At 31.7% G+C, this 18,647-nt stretch overlaps 1 protein-coding gene across 4 annotated transcripts in view; it reads right to left on the bottom strand.

Moving 5' to 3' along the window:
* Positions 1 to 237: 237 nt before the first annotated feature.
* LOC107442106 (CTTNBP2 N-terminal-like protein) overlaps positions 238 to 18,647 on the bottom strand; it is a 35,584-nt gene continuing 17,174 nt past the window's right edge. For 2 of the 4 annotated variants that reach the window (XM_043056687.3, XM_087156125.1), the window contains exons 7-8: positions 15,965 to 16,906; positions 238 to 814 (exon numbers count right to left, since the gene is read on the bottom strand). In XM_043056687.3, coding sequence (XP_042912621.1) covers positions 797 to 814; positions 15,965 to 16,906 — 960 coding nt within the window. In that variant the 3' untranslated portion in view covers positions 238 to 796. Of the gene's footprint in view, positions 815 to 12,872; positions 12,983 to 13,074; positions 16,907 to 18,647 lie in introns of those variants that run through there. The other 2 variants (XM_043056681.3, XM_043056677.3) reach the window with 2 other exon arrangements.

Below are 18,647 nucleotides of genomic sequence, written 5' to 3'. Positions count from 1 at the left end.
ATATATATATATAGTTAACACGTTTTAAAACAATTCTAGTGTTAGACTATAAATGAAAATGAGATTTTAAGGATCGAGTTTTAGAAAGTAATGAGTTTCAAACACACATTTGTATGCTACTACTTAGCTGTATGCTACCACGTACACACATAACACGTTTTTAATTGAGCTAGGATCGTAAATGAAAATGTGATATTAATGATCGAGCCTTAATAAGTAATGAGATTCAAACACACATTTTGCTGTATGCTAAAATTTATTTATTAGATACTGAAATAAATACATTTATATTTACAGACATTTAAATCGTGACTAATGACAAAAATATGATAACATCATGATATAGACCAATTCAACAATTTCTCAAAATGTAAGTTTATTATTTGCTTCTTTTTTTGAACATTTAGTCACAAATTCTATCTGAAATATGTTAAAAGTTCTAAACCTCTTTCTTCATTACTAACCAGAAAACATGTCCTCAAGAGGTTCTGCACTGCTATTTTAACTAAAATTTAAAAACTACTCAGTTCTTTCTAATTTGAATTTCTCATGTCAGTCCTGTTTTTGAGTTATTTAAATAGTATTTTAAAAAAGTTCATTTTTTTATATCAAATATTGCGTTGATGAATTGTGTGAAAAAATGTGAACTAATTATGTTTTGTTTTTACCCAACATTAGTTAGGTATAGATGAATGATTTGAAGCGACAGTAGGACGCTAACACAATATTTTCCTACTAAAAGCTGGCAGATGCTTTCATCTCCAAGAACGATACAGATTCCACCAAAGCACACCAATCATGTTGCAGCATTTTCCTAAAATACATTTTAAGAGATAAATATATGGCATTTCATAAACATAAGGTCACTCAACTAATGTCATAATACATGAGGATCAATTTTTTCCCCATCTTTTTATCTTACATCATTTTCTGTCGAACAATTTTTGTCATCGTTTATCCGATCTTACATATTTTCGCATAGCTGATTTCAAATTTGAATCGGTTCCTCTCTACAAGTCTATATGCAATTGTATAATATTACATATTTTCGCATAGCTGATTTCAAATTTGAATAGGTTCCTCTCTACAAGTTACAGTTTATATGCAATTGTATAATATTACATATTTTCGCATAGCTGATTTCAAATTTGAATCGGTTCCTCTCTACAAGTTACAATTTATACGCAATTGTATAATATTACATATTTTCGCATAGCTGATTTCAAGTTTGAATCGGTTCCTCTCTACAAGTTACAGTTTATATGCAATTGTATAATATTACATGTTTTCGCATAGCTGATTTCAAATTTGAATCGTTTCCTCTCTGCAAGTTACAGTTTGTATGTAATTGTATAATATTACATATTTTCGCATAGCTGATTTCAAATTTGAATCGGTTCCTCTCTACAAGTCTATATGCAATTGTATAATATTACATATTTTCGCATAGCTGATTTCAAATTTGAATCGGTCCCTCTCTACAAGTTACAGTTTATATGCAATTGTATAATATTACATATTTTCGCATAGCTGATTTCAAATTTGAATCGGTTCCTCTCTACAAGTTACAGTTTATATGCAATTGTATAATACTATCTGAATCAGGAATTTTTAGAATTCACTCCAGTGACTACTAAACATCCACACTTCTCTGGAACGTAGGGCGTAGTAGGAAGCAGGCAATAATATATTTCCTGTTATGAGGCGATACGTTAAGACAGCGGTTCCCAATTTTTTACTGCTACTGAACCCTAAGCGATCGATCATCTTTTAGCGGAACCGCAAATGCATAAATATAATTTACAGGGTGCGTAGCTAAATTATTCAACAAAAAATAAGCACTTTTCAAGCACTCAAAATTATTTTTAGCACTTTTAAAAAATATCATAATTAGGCAGGGTAGAAAAATTTTCGACAATTGACGGGTTTAGATTGTTTTAACCGTCATGTCAAAAAAAAAACCTTTTGCATTGTGTTTCAAAATTGTCAAAAATCATGAAATTTTGAATCATGTAAAACGAATGGCGTTTTCATACACTACGACAATACGCCGACATAGATCGGGGTTGAATAAAATGTGAAAACGTTGAATAGAACAATATGAACTGTGTTTTTTTTTTGCATAATTCGTAGCGAAAATCAATATCGTAAAGGAAAAATCACATTTTGAAAAAGGGAAAATAAGACACTTTTTAAAAACACCTAATGAAAAAAGCACCTTTAAGGGCTTTTAAAAAACGAAAGTCGAAAATAAGCACTTTTTAAAAACGCTACGCACTATGTAGTAGCAACTATGAACATACAAGCCAAAGAAAGACAGCTAATTATTAAACTGCGTCGCAACGTTTTCGTTTTTGGTTTGTATTGTCTTATCCTTGGCCACCAGAATATAGTATTGTAAATATAGTATTGAGTATTGTTTGCCAAGGTCTTATCTTTATCTATTTTCAGACAAATTGTGTAAAAATATTTGGTAATTATACACTGAAGAGCCAAAAAACTGGTATACCTGCCTAATATCGCTTAGGACCCCCGCAAGCACACAGAAGTTCCGGAACACGACGTGGCATGGATTCGATCAATGTGTGAAGTAGTGCTGGAGATAATTGACACCATGAATCTTGCAGGGCTGTCCATAAACCAGAGGGAGTAAGAGGGGGTGGGGATATCTTCGGATATCGTTCTTGCATGATCTTTTTCCGACCGCAGCGATGTCGTAGATTTGATGTTTTACCGGATTTCCGATACTCACGGTATACTCGTGAAATAGTCGTACGTGAAAATCCAAATTTCATTGCTATCTCGGAGATGCTATGTCCCATCTCCCGTGCGCCGACTATAACACCGCGTTCAAACTCACTTAAATCTGTATAACCTGGCATTGTAGCAGCAGTAACCGATCTAAGAACTGTGCTAGACACTCGTTGTCTTATATACGCTTTGCGGATCGCAGCGCTGTACTTTGATTGGCCTCTTTATTTGCATACTCATGCCTGTACCAGTTTTTTTTTTGGCTCTTCAGTGTAAATATATTAAAGGTACCAGAATAGCCTGGTTGGTAGGGCATTCGGTCGGTCCATGTCTAATAGGTCGTGATTTCGATCCCAGCCAGCTGAAAACACCCCGTATAGTTAATAGTGACTGATACACGTTAAATCTGTCAGGTCACAAAGTCTTCCATAGTCCCATAACAAATCATACCTCTGGGGGTATTGAATTGGAGATTGCCGAGTCTCTGGTTCAGGTCAAAATTGCGATCTGTGGATTAATGAATGGATGTATGAAAATGTCCGCTGCATAAACGGGCTGCGACGTATGTGTGTGGTAGAAGTTGAATTCCTGGCCATAAATGGTGCCGCTGGAAAACAAGAAGCACTACCCTTTGCCTTAACGGGATACGACAACAAGAACAAACAATATATTAAAGAAAAATAAAAAATAAAAAAATTTTGGCAACCCCTGCTCTAGGTCCCGCAACCTTAATTGAAGTCGTGACTAACAGTTGACCAACTCTGGTGTGAAGAGCGTTCGAGCCGATAAATTAGAAAGCTTTTTTCACGAGGAAATCTTTGCAAAAGAATCAATCAAAAATAAATTGCGGTAAGTTTTAATTTAGGTTAATCAATTTTAAAATTTTCCCATGAAATTTTGGAATATTGTGTGTATAGCAGATCTAAAGTGTAATGCTAGATTATTTATTACAATCGACTCTTGCTTTGTGTCCAGTAATCACTTTCTTAATGAACTCCAGGTGCTATATAGTAATTTTTTTGTCTTCAACTTTTTTTCGGAACCCCTAGATCAAGTATTTGGAGAAGTTCGCATTCGAGGAGGACTTTTTTTTTATGGAACTAACCAGCATTTGATTTACATGGAGAGGAAGACCACGAGAATCTCTCACGGTTAACCTGACCGCAAAGGGACTCTAACCCATGATCCGTCTACTACTGAGGATATTTTACGTTAGCACTGTGGTCAGTGCAAGCCAGATGTGGATTCGTAACGACCAGCCATCGCCGGGATTCGAACCCAGTTCACCTCATTGGACGGCGAAGGCTCTATCCCTTGAGCCATAACTTATTCTGTAATGCCCTACTTGTTTCTTTGCCAGCTAACTATGGATAGTTGACAGTATAAAGCTAAACACAGACGGCGCTAGGGGTTAAAATTCGTTGTAAGATTTCCGGGTTACTACTTCCGATTTAATTTTACGCCTAAGCTTGAAAAAAAAAGCATAATTTAATTTTATTAAACTTGTAGTGTTTTCAATATAACACGTATTTTCAATCTAACTTTTACCGAAACAAATAACAAAGGAATTCGGAAGACTCCACAAGCTTGCTATGATGCTATACAAAAAATAACAAACATTACTATTTTACACAAATATAGCAAAATAAGGGATAACACTCAAAACGTGGCCAACTTTTACACTTTATTAAAACTCTTTTGAATGGTGAAATTACGCGTAAATTTAAATACAAATCACAGTAATAAAACTTCCTAGAATATTAAGCCTGTTCACACTTCGCCTCGTAAGTATAACATAAGCGGAAGGATACACCGGAAGTTTTCTAAATTTCTTCCGGTTTTAGGAAGCTGCTAATGTTTACATTCAGTCAACATTAGCAGCTTCCATTCAGCCATTATTTGAGGCTTGGAATAACACTTTGTTTGAAAAGTTACGCAGTTGCCAAAATCATACCGGCACGATTAGGAACAAAATATCAATTTATACCAGGGATGCTAACTGCTCCGCTTTCTGCAAAAGTTATAAGAAATCGACAGCGAATTAAATAGCATAACTTATAAAATAATGATAATTACGCCTCTTTTTAAAAGAGTTCCTACGAGATAGCTGCAATAAAGTTATATTTCACATCATGCTTTGAATTTTTGAAATGTAGTGGCAGAAAATTATCAAACTAAAAATAACTTCCATTTCGTTACCACTAGAATATATTTTTTTACAAAGCGGAACAAGTTGGGATCTTTGATTTATACAACTGAACAGGTCGAGTTTCATGTCATTTAAACTTTAATTCACTCAAACTGTCTAACAGTGGCTGCGAATAATTTCTGGACTAACTTTCACCCAATACTACATTTCTCACTTTGTGAGTAAGACTTATAATAAGACTGCAAGAATTGAGAATTAAATTTGTTGTTGTCATTGGCCATTAAAGCAAGGGGTGCGATTGTTCTTGTTTTCTAGTGGCGCCATCTATGGGCAAGAATTTGACTTCTGCCACGCCAATACATCACACACGTTAAGGGCGGACTCATTCATACATCTATAAATCGTAATCGATCGTAATTTTGACCTGAAATAGAGAACAATAAATTTCCGATTCAGGACCCCCAGAGGTATAACTTGTTATGGGGACATGGGGGACTTTGTATTCTATAAGTTTAACGTGCAACAGTCATTATTTACTACACGGGAAGTCTTCGGTCAGCTGGATTCGAACTCCCGTTCTCACGAACTTGAGTCCAGCGCCCCGCGCCAACCAGGATATCCCAGGATTTAAAAGCATTTAACTATTTTGGTGAGTCAATTTTTATTTAAACAGACTTTTTGACAAAAGAAAATCTCAATCTATCCATCCATGAATCAATCGAGGAAAAAAACGGAACTATTTTAGAAAGTTTGAATGACTGAATGAAATTTAATGAGATTTAATATCTTTATGAGGAAAGTTATTTTTCTTATTCACAGATAGGAAAAAGTTATAAAAACAGCTAAGTGATGAATCATCTGGCTAGTCCAGCAGTGATCTAGCATTTATTAGTAAGTAATGTGATTTGATAAATCGATCAGTTAGTTTAACATTTTATGTTAAACTAACATTTTTAGTCAAGAATTCTATTTCTGTCACGCCCATTCGTCACACTCGTTTATAGGGTGGACCCATTCATACATTCATCCACAGATCTTAATTTTGACCTGAGCCAGAGATCGAGAAATTTCCAATTCTGGACCCCCAGAGGTATAATTTGTTATGGGGACATGGGGGACTTTTTGACCCAACAGATTTAACGTGCAACAGTCACCATTTACTAAACGGGAAGTATTCGGTTGGCTGGATTCGAACGCCCGTTCTCGCGGACTTGAGTCCAGCACCCTGTGCCAACCAGGATATCCCAGGGATTAAAAGCATTTAACTACTTTGGTAAGTCAATTTTTATTTAAACTGACTTTTTGACAGAAGAAAATCTCAATATATCCATGAATCAATCGAAAAGAAACGGAACTATTTTAGAAAGTTTGAATGAATGAATGAAATTTAAAATCTTTATGAAGAGATTTATTTTTCTTATTCACAGATAGGAAAAAAACTGCTAAGTGATGAACCATCTGGTTAGTCCAGCAGTAATCTATCATTTATTAGTAAATAATGTGATTCGATAAATCGATCAGTCCCAGTACTTTTTATGCTGAAGGCTTCAAGCAAACCACTCTGCCCATTTCCAAATCCAAAGGAGAAGTAAGTTGTTCAGAGATCAAAAAATGATGCAGTTTATAAAAGCAGCACTTACAAAACTCATGCTTGAACTCTACATCACGTAACATTATGCTAAACTAACATTTTATAAGCTTATAATATTGTAGCTATACTTGCAATAGTACAAAAAATTCAATATTCATATTTCTTATAGTGCTATTAAGCAATTTGAGTAATACATGGTTCACTTAATCATAAATGCAGTATAATATCGATATCTCGAAAACCTTAGTATGTCAAAAAAATAACACTTTTCCCCTAAGCATTACATATCCACCTAATATTAATTTGAATTCCTATGTCGAAGAGTTTCTTGTCAAAACCTTGTTATGTCAAATACTTTTTGCAATAAAAAATTTATCTCTTCGGAAAAATCATCGTGTACCCCATTCAACAATACTGCGTCCGAAAAAAAAAATGCGGCCCACATATTAAAATGCTTTACGAAATTATCTGAGAACATGGAAAGCGATGTCTTGACAGGTATTTTCCAAACATAAAGATTGATTGATGAGCAATTTCGAATGCGATGCCGAAAGGCCATGATGGTAGATTTTTTTAAAAAATAAACTCTACCTACTCTAAGCTTATTGTAAAGGAATTTTTTTACATTTAATGCATAATTATTTTAATTATCATTGCTACATTTAGACTCATTGTTAACTATCATACAATTATCTGTATTAGTACTTATTCTCATGTTCAATGACTCTACATTTTAGAACAATATTTAAGATTTTCTTTTTTTTAATAATATATTTGGTTCTAAACTTGTTGTCTTGAAAACTTGCTATCTCGAAATTTTTTTAGTGTCCCTTCAACTTCGAGATATCGAGAGTATACTGTAATCCATATTTTTGAGGTAGACACGATTTATGGAGCAAGTTGTCCGAATTAGGAACCGGTTTCCTAAATCTTATCACTTTCAGACCTAGCAAAAATAATCATTTTTCAGCACTTACTGCACAAATATAAATTTTTTTTCCTTGTCGTATGCCTGTTTAGGCAGTGGGGATGCGATTGTTCCTGTTTTTCAGTGGCGCCATCTATGGCCAGGAATTCGACTTCTGCCACGACATTCACACAACCACAACCCGTTTATAGGGTGGGTCACATTCACACACAAAGGAGAAATGACATAGAACACACAGAGAGAGAAAGAAACATCCATGCCTTGCCCGGGATTCGAACCCAGGACCTTTCTGATGCAAGGACAGTTCCCTGCCCCCTACACAGGCCGGTCGGCACAAATATCAATACCAGTAAAATAATATAAGTAACCTAATAACTGTATTTTATCATTAAAATATTTTATATGTAATTATCACTGATTTGCGACTGATAAAAATTTAAATGTGAATAATGTTACGATCTAGGCTACTTTCGCAAAAACTATAACATTTCTACGAAAGGCTTTTGCAATTTCTGCTCATGGCAAGGGGAATCTAATCCATGATCCGCCAACCACTGAGGATATTTTACTTCAGCACTGTGAGCCGGGTGCGGGATTCGAAACGACTAGTTATCGCTGATGTTCGTAACCGGTTCACTTCATTTGAATGGAAACGCTTTATCCCCTGAGCCATCACGGCTCTGGGAAATTAAATAAAGAAAAATGAAAAATATGTATATTTTTGTGCATTCTGTCAAACAATTTATTCTCAACAAATTTCCAAAATTAGTTTCAAAGTTCGCCGACAGATGGAGCTACTAACCGAGGAAAATAAAATGTTAATGTTTCAACAAAGTGGAGCCCTTTTAACTTGACGAGTCAGCATTAGTTCACATTCATCGGCAATTGTGACGTCCCCGCATGCTATCTTAATCGATTTTGATCTTCTACTATTAAAATGTAAGATCACGAATTTCATCTTTGTAAATATGTATTCCTCATCCACCCACTACAGCAGATTTCATAAATTTTAAATCAAATTCATGGGTTAAGAAATAAATATAGATTATTTAACGCTTTAATGGACCCTTTATTTCTAGTAAAGGTAAATTAAAGTATTTTTGGAATTGAAATTGCTTTAAGAACAGTAATTGATATAAAGAAGAAAAAACTCATTTAGTTTATAAAAATGCCATTTTTTTCGGTGGTAAATATATTTAACATGACCTATTAGGAACTCACTGACTTTTATTTTTCCTTATTTATAAAATAAATTCCTTAAATGCTACAAACTTCAAAAGGAATTATGTATTTTATAACTTTTATACGTTTTTTAAAAGTGACAAATGGTTACCAATTTTATTCAAACTCACTTCAAGAAAGCTGAAGTTATTGAAAAATGGAAACCTAAATTAATAGTGATAAAACGTGGTGGTAAGTATACTTACCACGGCCTTCAAAAAGGTTAAAAAGCAGAAAATAAAACTTTTTTTCTAAAACTTATAACAGATGTTTATTTGTATTTGGTCAATTATTTTTTTGTCATCTTAAATCCATTTAAAATAATTGCTAAAATATTAACTTTTAAACTTATAAACGTAGTTAATACAAAAAGATGGCGTAAATGTGCGCAATTGTGATTTAAAATTTAATTAAATTTTCTAATTATTAAAAAATAAATAAGCTCTCAAAAATACTTATCTAGTCAAATTTATATCTAAATAAGGGGCAAATGAGTAAATGTTTTAATTTTCTTATTTAAGTGTTATATAATAAAATATTTGAAGATTTTGCGAGCGTTAGAAAGAAAAATGCAATTGAGGATAATTCAAAAATTTCTTGGTCATTTAATTCAGCATAATCAATTTTTAAAAAAGGGTGGACACATAAACTCACATAGCTATTATATCCATGCTTAGAATCTAGTCTTTTCTCGTTTGCTGTGCACAGCGAACGACACTTTTTATTTCGTTTTTCTTTATCGATTCATAAACCGAAGAAAAATATCTGACTTATGAAACGCATTCAAAATATACTTTTAGTAGTATTAATCCATTTTAGGTCAATGGAATATTAGCCAGTGGCAATTCGTAGCAGATTGAGCAAGTTATCAAAGGGTATAACGCTGGCACCGGCTAAATACACAGCTCGGACACAGGACATCGCGCGAATGCCAGCTAAATATGGCGCTCATATACACAGGGCATCGCGTGAATGCCGGCTAAATATGGCGCTCGTACACACAGGGCATCGCGTGAATTCCAGCTAAAAATGGCGCTCATATACACAGGGCATCGTGTGAATGCCAGCTAAATATGGCGCTCATATACACAGGGCATCGTGTGAATGCCGGCTAAATATGGCTCTCGTAAACACAGGGTATCGCGTAAATGCCAGCTAAATATGGCGCTGGTACACACAGGGCATCCAAGCCGGAAAGCGAGATGAAAAAGAGAAAAAAAAAAAACTGGTTGTTGAACCACTCAATAATAAATAATTTTCGGGAGAAGTAAATTTATTCTTAACAATAAACAATTCATTGCTGGAAATTTTTTCTCGGGGAAGAAGCAATTCAACATATAAACTGTATCCGTTAAAAAAAATTAGTAGTTATGGATATTTTATTGTTCCCGCAAAAAAGCTAAAAATGAAATTTATTGTTTTAACTCTTTTCCGTCTTGATATATATGGACTTTAAGCCCTGAGGGAATCGCATAAATGCCGGCTAAATAAGTCGCTCGTAACGAAAGAGCTTTGTGAAAAAGCAAAATAAAAAGTTCGAAAATCTAAATAATGTTTGTTACAATGTTGAATGATCGGATTTTCACGTACTAGGACCCAATCCTAATGGTTCGAGGGCCATTAGGATGCGTGACTACTAGACGTAATATTTATGCCTAGTAGTTAGATATAAATATGCATATTCATTTGTGTAGACGATATTTTAAGTTACTAAATTTGACACTAGAACGTACTTTCCTTGAATAAACATACACTTTTTTTCTGACGGATTTAAATTCTTAACACTCGAAATGTGAGAAAGGTCCCAAACAGGGAAATAAGGTTCCAATGAAATATAGCAGGAAAGCGGCCTAAAATTTAAGCTTCTTAACGTTAAGATCCTTTTTGAAAGCTAGCCATATCTCCAGAGCTCATGAAAAGAATCAAAATATGTATTGTTGCTTACAATTATAAAACTTTATACCCAAAGATTATTCCATGTAAAAATTTATTGTTTTTTATATTATAATTTACTAACAGTGAAACAGTTTTCGAATGGTTAGGCATACAAATTTTTACACCAACTTAATTTACGTAATTTTAAATGACAAAGGCCAAAATTTGAAAGAAATCAGTCAAATAGTTCTTGAGAAATAAAAATTTAAAAATTAAGGGGGAGAAATTAGAAACTTTACCTCCTGAAACAATATACAAATTAAAAAAAAGGATACATTTGATGAACAATGTAAACAACGTGATTAAACTATAAACAAGAACATTCTGCTCACCAAGCTCTTGTTAATGGAATCTAAACTGTAGCATGAACATTTTAGTGCCTTATTCATGTTTAACAGTATTCTAATTGAAAGAATATTTTCCAAATTGAGACTACACCCTACCACATATTTTGAGGGCCAAGAATCGAAAAACATAAAAAGATATATATGTTTATTCAGAAAAAGTACATGTTTTCGTGTCTGATTTTGTACATTTAAATATTATCTGCTTAAATTAATTAGCCAATTTTTATGAACCCATCGAACTGTTAGAATTCAGTCCTAGTACACGAAAATCTGATGATTCGATCAAATATTATTCAGGTGTTCGCCTTTTTATTTAGCACTACACAGTGCGCAAAAAAAGGAACACCCTGAATAACTTTTTATCTAATGATAGAATTTTCACGTATTAAGATTTAATCTTCATGATCCACAGGGGTGATCTCAAATATGTAAGCAAAGGTAGACGATATTTTAAGCTACAAAATCTGACACAAAAAAACACTTTTTTAGAATAAACATATGTTTTTTCATTTTGAAGTTTTTTTTTTAACATTTGATGTTTGCATGCATTTTAAAAATCGACCCAATGAGGTAGTTTATTAATTTACATATTTTGGTATCCACTTAAGCCCATGTAATAATTTTTTAAACTAAACTCAGTGGTGTGACAGCCCATAGAGGGCAAGGTCTACTGTGCCCATCTCAGTTTTCTTGATCTTCGACTCTGCAGTGCAGGAGCAGGTGTTGCGGCTCGGTGGTCAGCTAAATGCGGAACCCCCAGTGTCTAGTCCCCAAGCATGCTTGGTACTCATTTTATCGACCCACTGAAAGGATGAGTCAACGTTGCCTAGTCCAGAGATATAACCTATGATCTGTGGTATGTGAGTGCAAAGTGCTACTACTCAGCCACCGGGGCGTCGTAATAATCTTGTACCAGTCATAAATAATCTTTTTTGGATATAGGAACAATTTTCGGTATGTAAAAAAAATATACGATAAAAGCAGTTTAGTATAATTATCTATGATATAATTATACATAATATAAAAAATTAATTTTTCAAAAGGGAAAATACATTAAAAAACTGACATGAACAGGCTTTTGGGAGGTTGGGAAAACAAGTCAGAAAAAAGTCTAAAAGCATCTCATTATAAACATTGCAAACCATGCTGCTTCAGAAAAATTTACTTTTGAAATATCTAAAAGATGTTTTCAAAATATTTTTCTTAAAATCTTTTTTAAACAATACAACGGCACACATTACATGCTTAAATTAAAATCTTTCCTATAATACATAATTGTACTTTTTGTCCATGTTATACGCAAAGTTTTTAGAATAAGTGGCACTATATGCAGCCTAACAGAAACTTACAGAATATTGAAATAAGCCAAAAGAAGATAACTATACAGATTGCCTAATGTTTGAAATCTTATTTTTAAAGAGCGATTTAAATAAAATGCTTGTCAGAATGACATAAAATGTGACCTGAGTAAGAATGAAGAGGAAAAAATATGGTTTAAGAAAAAAATAGTTGATAATTCTAGAGACAGTAAGACTTCACTAGTTATACATGGTTTAAAAAAAAATAATTATGACATTTGCAATAAATTATAACAACAAAAACCCTTAAAAAATTGCGACCCTGTTGTTCACCTCTTCTTTTTTTTTTTTTTTTTTTGCAAATCAAACCATGAAACAATGTGTTCCACAACAGAGTAAAGTATACTGGCTTGACATTATGAAAGAAACAAATTATAGATGCTTTAAATTCAGCTAGTTTGAAATTGGCACACTGAAAACGATACTTTTTGTATCCAGAGTCAGATTTTACAGTCAGAAATTAAAAAAATAAAATTAGGCAATCTTTGCAGCCAAGCTATTAGAAACTGACAACTGATAGCTATCATTTTCAAAATTCATCTTTAATAGCTTTATAAAGCAAATATACTTTTATAAATCATGCTGGTTACTTATTATATAGAGTCTATCACTAAAATTTTGAACTATTTTTTTCTTCTTGAACTATTTTCTCTACTACTATAACTCTACTTCATGAATGCTTGGGTCAAGTTTCAGGTCATTCTGAAAAGTATTTTTTTTCACAGTCAGATATAAATTATAATCATATAGTATTAATAAATAAAAGAAAGTTTGGAATGATTTTTGCAAAGTACTTCATTGAATTTCATTTATTATGAGAGTTTCATATAAAACATTTGTTCAGCCATTACATAAAATCTACAATACTATGCCAACAAATTAAAATTTTATAGTAGTATTTTTTATATAAAAATAAACTTTACATGCAGATCTGAACAAGAAAAATGAAATACATCCAGGCTAGCAATCAAGCATGCACATGCATATGTGTAAATTCACTTCACAAATATTCAGATTGTAACAAACTATTGAAAAAAATTGAAATAATTGTAAAAACATAGGATTCAATAACAGTTTCAATCATTTACAATATCTTTCATGCAATTGAATAAGAAGGTATAAAATTTAAGAAATAAAAACAAATCAAAATGAATTTCTTAAAATTGATTCTCATGCAAAATATATTTAACAAACACTTTTGTAACATGCTTCAGATTTTTACTAAACTTTTAAACTTTTTTTAAAATTATTTTTCATTTAACATTTGTCACATTATAGCTGCCTTTATCTTTCAGTAAAAAATGTCCTTTAAAGTCTAGGAAGCACTTTGTTTTTCTTAAAATTAAGTTTTACACCGCCAAGAGGTTTTTATGCTGCCATGAAGTAAAAGATAAACTTTATATGAAAAAGTGTTTCTTCATGATTAAAACAATAATAGGAACATGAGATTAATAATGGAAAAGATAAAAATGAATTATGAAATACCCTCCCCCCATAGCTTAAATAATTTGCATTTAAATGATTCTTCACAATGATTTAAATATAGTATGAGCAATATATTGTTAAATAAAATTAAATATTAAGTTCTGGCATGAACGAAAAAGCAAAGCAATGAGATGGCTGTTTTACACATCACCCTTGCCATAATAAAATTTGTTTCAACAAATAATGAAACAGATAAAAATGAATCATATGCCTTCCCACCACAACTTTAATTTGTAATTATATAATTCTTTACTTTAATTTAAGTATGGTATAAACAATACTATCTTAAACAAAATTAGATATTATTGCGAAGCAAAAAAAATCTATCTTATACCTGACCTTTTATTCTAAATTATTGCTCAAATATTTATCCAAAATTACATTTATAATGACACTGCCAACATATTGAATATGAATAGCATATTTTTAAAGCTTGATACCGCACTCATAGGCCTCGAAATAAAAATATTATAGATATCTAATTGCTTAATGCCAATCTATGGTCATTTTTTTAAACTAGAACTTAAACCTTTTTCCATATTTTGGTGTACAGAACATCTGCCTTTTTCTGCATCCAACATTGTATAATGTATAACAACACAATAAAATAAAAAAAATTTATGTCCCAGAGGGTGAGAATTCTGGGGACAAAAAACTTTTTAAATCTTATACAGAAATTTTAAAAAAAAACACAAAGTAATCTTCCAAAAAGAAATAAACTTACAAAAATACAAACATTACATATGTATGTATACTGACTGAAGAATTAAGATTTAGATTGAATAGAAATGTCTGGTAGAGAAAATAATTTTTAAAAAAATGGTTTGTAAATTTCTTTTTAAGTTAGAGAAAAATGCTTATACTGGAAATAGAAATTTTGAAGCAAAACTTTTGTAAAAGATATAAGGATACAAATATATTTCTTACATCTTTAACAATTCAGCAGTTTTGTTTAGTTGTAAACTGTTAATATGAAAAGGTTATCAACTTTAAAAATAAATATCTTTAATTGCAGCCTCATTATATCATTTTTTTTGGTGCAAAAAATAAGGCAATTGCTTATATTTTTCACAAATATCTAGAACTGAAGTTTGAAATGACTTAGTATGAGGAAAAGTTATTATATCTTTAAAAATAATTATAATAATTATTTTAAAGTGAATAAAGAACATGTTCTGTAGTCAAATAATGTCAAATACTAAAAACAGAATAATCGACTTTTTTCTCCTTTCAAAATATAAAAAGTAAAACTAATTCTTCAACTTTTAAAACATAGCTATTGTAAAATTGATTCTTTTCTTAGTAAAAAGAAATAGTTTATATTAAGTAAATGAATAGATAAACTTATTTTTGAATGATTTAACTCTTCATAAAATCACATCTTGTTCTAATGCTCACTCAAATATGTGGCACTTTATCCATGTCTATTTCTCATACAATATTTCATACATACCATGAGCAATTTAAATAAACTATTATCTAATGAATGATTAATGTCATACTGTTATTCACATTAATCCTCCATCATGCATTAGAATTATGGAGGTTATTTGGAGGCAGGCGAATTTTTTTAGTAGTTCTTTATATAACACACTATTTTCCAAATAAAGAACAATGAAAACAGGGCAATCAAGTTTGCCAAAAAAAGCTATCAACTGATACCACAAACTATGTTCTAATATTATTTTTATTAGTCTGCCAATAATTATGATTCTGTATAATCTATTTTGTACTTTAAGCACTACTCTACCATTGACTAATATAGGAAGAAACTGGTTCTTAAAGATCAAATGTTATCCGGAAAGTAAAAAATTTGTCTCAATATACAAATAAATAAAGTTATGAAACAAATATACAATCATTTACTGCTATTCTATTATCTTTTATAACAACCTTTATCAAAAGGAGCATCTATTTTACTTCTAAAAAAATGTGATACAGCAAAGGGCTACACTATAAAAATTAATTAGATTTATTTACTGAATTAGCTAGTTTAGTAGATGCCAAAGAAACAAGAATTTGCTGAAAATCAGCTAATTCTTGAACTAGTACTTCAGATTCTAAATTACTACTACCAGCAACATTTACTTGGGTAGTTTCTTTAGAAACACCCACCTGAGTATCATCTTTATCAGTTGCTCCAGGGGATTCATCAGTATTGAATTTTTGGGGAGTAAGAAAACGAGAGATTGCACTTACTCTTGCAGCATTTTTGTCTATAGAATTGTCTGGAGTGACATCAGATCTTGGAGGAACAGGTGGTTTTGAGCCAGTATCTTTTCTGTGGAGAGCTTGAGGGGGTAAAACTGGTTTATTTGGAGGAATTGGTGGTGGAGCACCCCTTCCTGCTGGCAATTTTTTAGCATTTACTACATTGGCGACAGTTGCTGAAGCAGGTTTATGTGCAGGTACAGGTGTAGATACTTTAACACTACTGGAGATTTTAGCATTAGATTGAGAATTCAGATCTATTGCTTTATCAGTTTCAGCTGGAGATAGAGGGCTTTCTGCATACTGAGGTACTGGAGTAGCTACTTGCAATAAAGTTGCAATATTTTCTGGAGCAGATGGAGAAGTTACAGGAGCTGGTGAGCTAGCTTTTATGGGCTTTGGAGACGTTTTAAAGCTAGCTGTTGCTAAAGGGGGGCTGCACAAAGGAGACAAAACAGTGCTTGACATGGATGATACAGGTTTGGAAACACCAACTTTTGTAGGAGCTTGTGGTATAAGACCAATAGGCTTTGCTGGTGTAGCAGGTGCTGGTCCCGTTTTAGGACTAAGAGCTCGAGCCACTCCCCGAGGAGGGCTAACAGTTGGAGATATAGTTGGTACAGCACGAATTGTTGGAGTTGAAACCATAGTGACTATTGTACTTCTGACACCTTCTCCTAACTGAGCCTGAGCATTAAGACTAGCTTGTTTCTGATAAGCCTCAACAGCTTCCTGTAACTTTTGAACTTCTAAAGTTAGTTCATTGTTTTTTGCTTCTAATTCATTTAATTCAGCCTTATATTGTTCACGCTCAATTTCAAACTCACACAATTGTCTTTCAAGTTCAGCCTCCATTTGCAAAGACTTTTTACTTTCTTCTTCCAAGCCATCAACCATATCTGCAATTCTTCCTTTTTCATCACACAATATCTACAATTTAAAAACAAAATATATAAATTTAAGGACTGATTAATAAAGCAGAAATTAATATTTTCATTTGTGATATTTATGGCTCATTTTGAATTGAGTAATACACTTCACAGGGAATTATTTGAAAATTGAAAAACAGATTATATTTTATCTATTTTATTAAAATTTTCTAAGGCCTTAAAATAAATAAAAAATATTGTGAATAAAATTTAATTAGTAAAGATGAATAAAAAGACAAACATTACTAAGCAAATTTGCAAATTTATTTTACATATTAAGTATTTTTGTTACATCCAATTAATAAAAAATATTAGTTAAACATACTGCAGTGTATCTACCACTACAAAAATACATTTCCAATTCCCTAGTATATAACACGTGTTAACTTGACTCTATGTTGGGGTACCTTTTTATAGACGAAGGTTGACTTTGTTGATAACTACTATCCCCACAATTAAATGAAATTGAAAAATGCAACTTTTGCACTCATTTCATGAATTGGAGTAGATTCAATATGACACTTAATAGGCATTAATTATAATTTTTTTAAATAGAAAAAATTACAGTAATAGCAAACTATAATTTTTTATTTATTGGAATTCTATTAGACAGCACCTGGCAGGTGCCTCTGTCTCAGCATACCGTGTCCATATATATATACTACTTTACAGATTGTTGATTATATTTCTGAGGTAAGGTAGCTGATAAATACTCGTAAATAACCTATAGATGCATACAAGATGCCGGTTTTAAGGCAATTCACATAAATATAGAAGATAATTTTTTTATTATATGATATCAAAAGCCTTATAACTTCATAATATTAGCTGCATTAAAAATAAACATAAAAAACTTTAAAATTTTTACACTTTCATTCTATTATCAAGAAATAGAACAAACAATTAAAACAGCAATGTTTTGGTTTTAATTTAGCTCTATTTGCTTGTTTTATAATTAAAAACAAATGTTTAAAATCACTTGGTGAAATCAAAAACAAGATAGTGAGAAAATTTCAACTTTTTAAAATCAACATAACCAATTAACAGCTTTCGAATATCATTCTTATATTCCTCAGTTATGGCAGATTTCTTATAGCGCCTGAAATACCAAAAAAAATTGAAAAGAGAAAAAAAAGATGTCTAAGTTTTGCAAGACAAGTAAATTAATGGGCAAAACAATTCATTCTTAAAAAATATTTTTTCACAATCAAAATGTCTTCATTTTTAGTAGTCAGATTTACAAAAACAATGTTGAAATGAGATTTCAATTGCAATGAAAAAAGTTTAAAGCAGTTTATGCTATGAAAAGAAGTTTTAACAGTTTATTTTTACATAGCAGGTAATTTTTACACTTTTATGTTTTGGAAAAAAAAATTCTTCTTACAAGTGTTTAAAAATAAACTGTTTCACAAACAAATTTAAAGAGACAAGTACCATAGAAATTCGTAATTAAATTTTTTTTTTTAAAAAATACAGAGCTTGAGAAAGATAATATAAAATAAAAGAATCAACTGAATGACTTAAATTAATAACTTGTGTCTTTAATATTTGACCTTTAATAGAAAACCAAGTTTTATCATTTACTTCCATGATAAACCTTTCATCATATACTTATTAGCAAAAATTTCTAATCTTTAGGGTCAATTTTTCTTTTGGTTTTATTTTTAAAGGACCCAGCTTTTCAGTGATGTCTGGCACTTAGGACTAAATAAAAACCATGAATAATATGCTTCAGGGAATAA

The sequence above is a fragment of the Parasteatoda tepidariorum genome, chromosome 12 (assembly GCF_982258835.1).
Source record: "Parasteatoda tepidariorum strain Cologne lab strain chromosome 12, Ptep-v5.0, whole genome shotgun sequence".
In the NCBI taxonomy this organism is placed as follows: Eukaryota; Metazoa; Arthropoda; class Arachnida; order Araneae; family Theridiidae; genus Parasteatoda; species Parasteatoda tepidariorum.
Note: the sequence above shows the minus strand (reverse complement) of the source record. Positions and strands in the feature narration are given on the sequence as shown.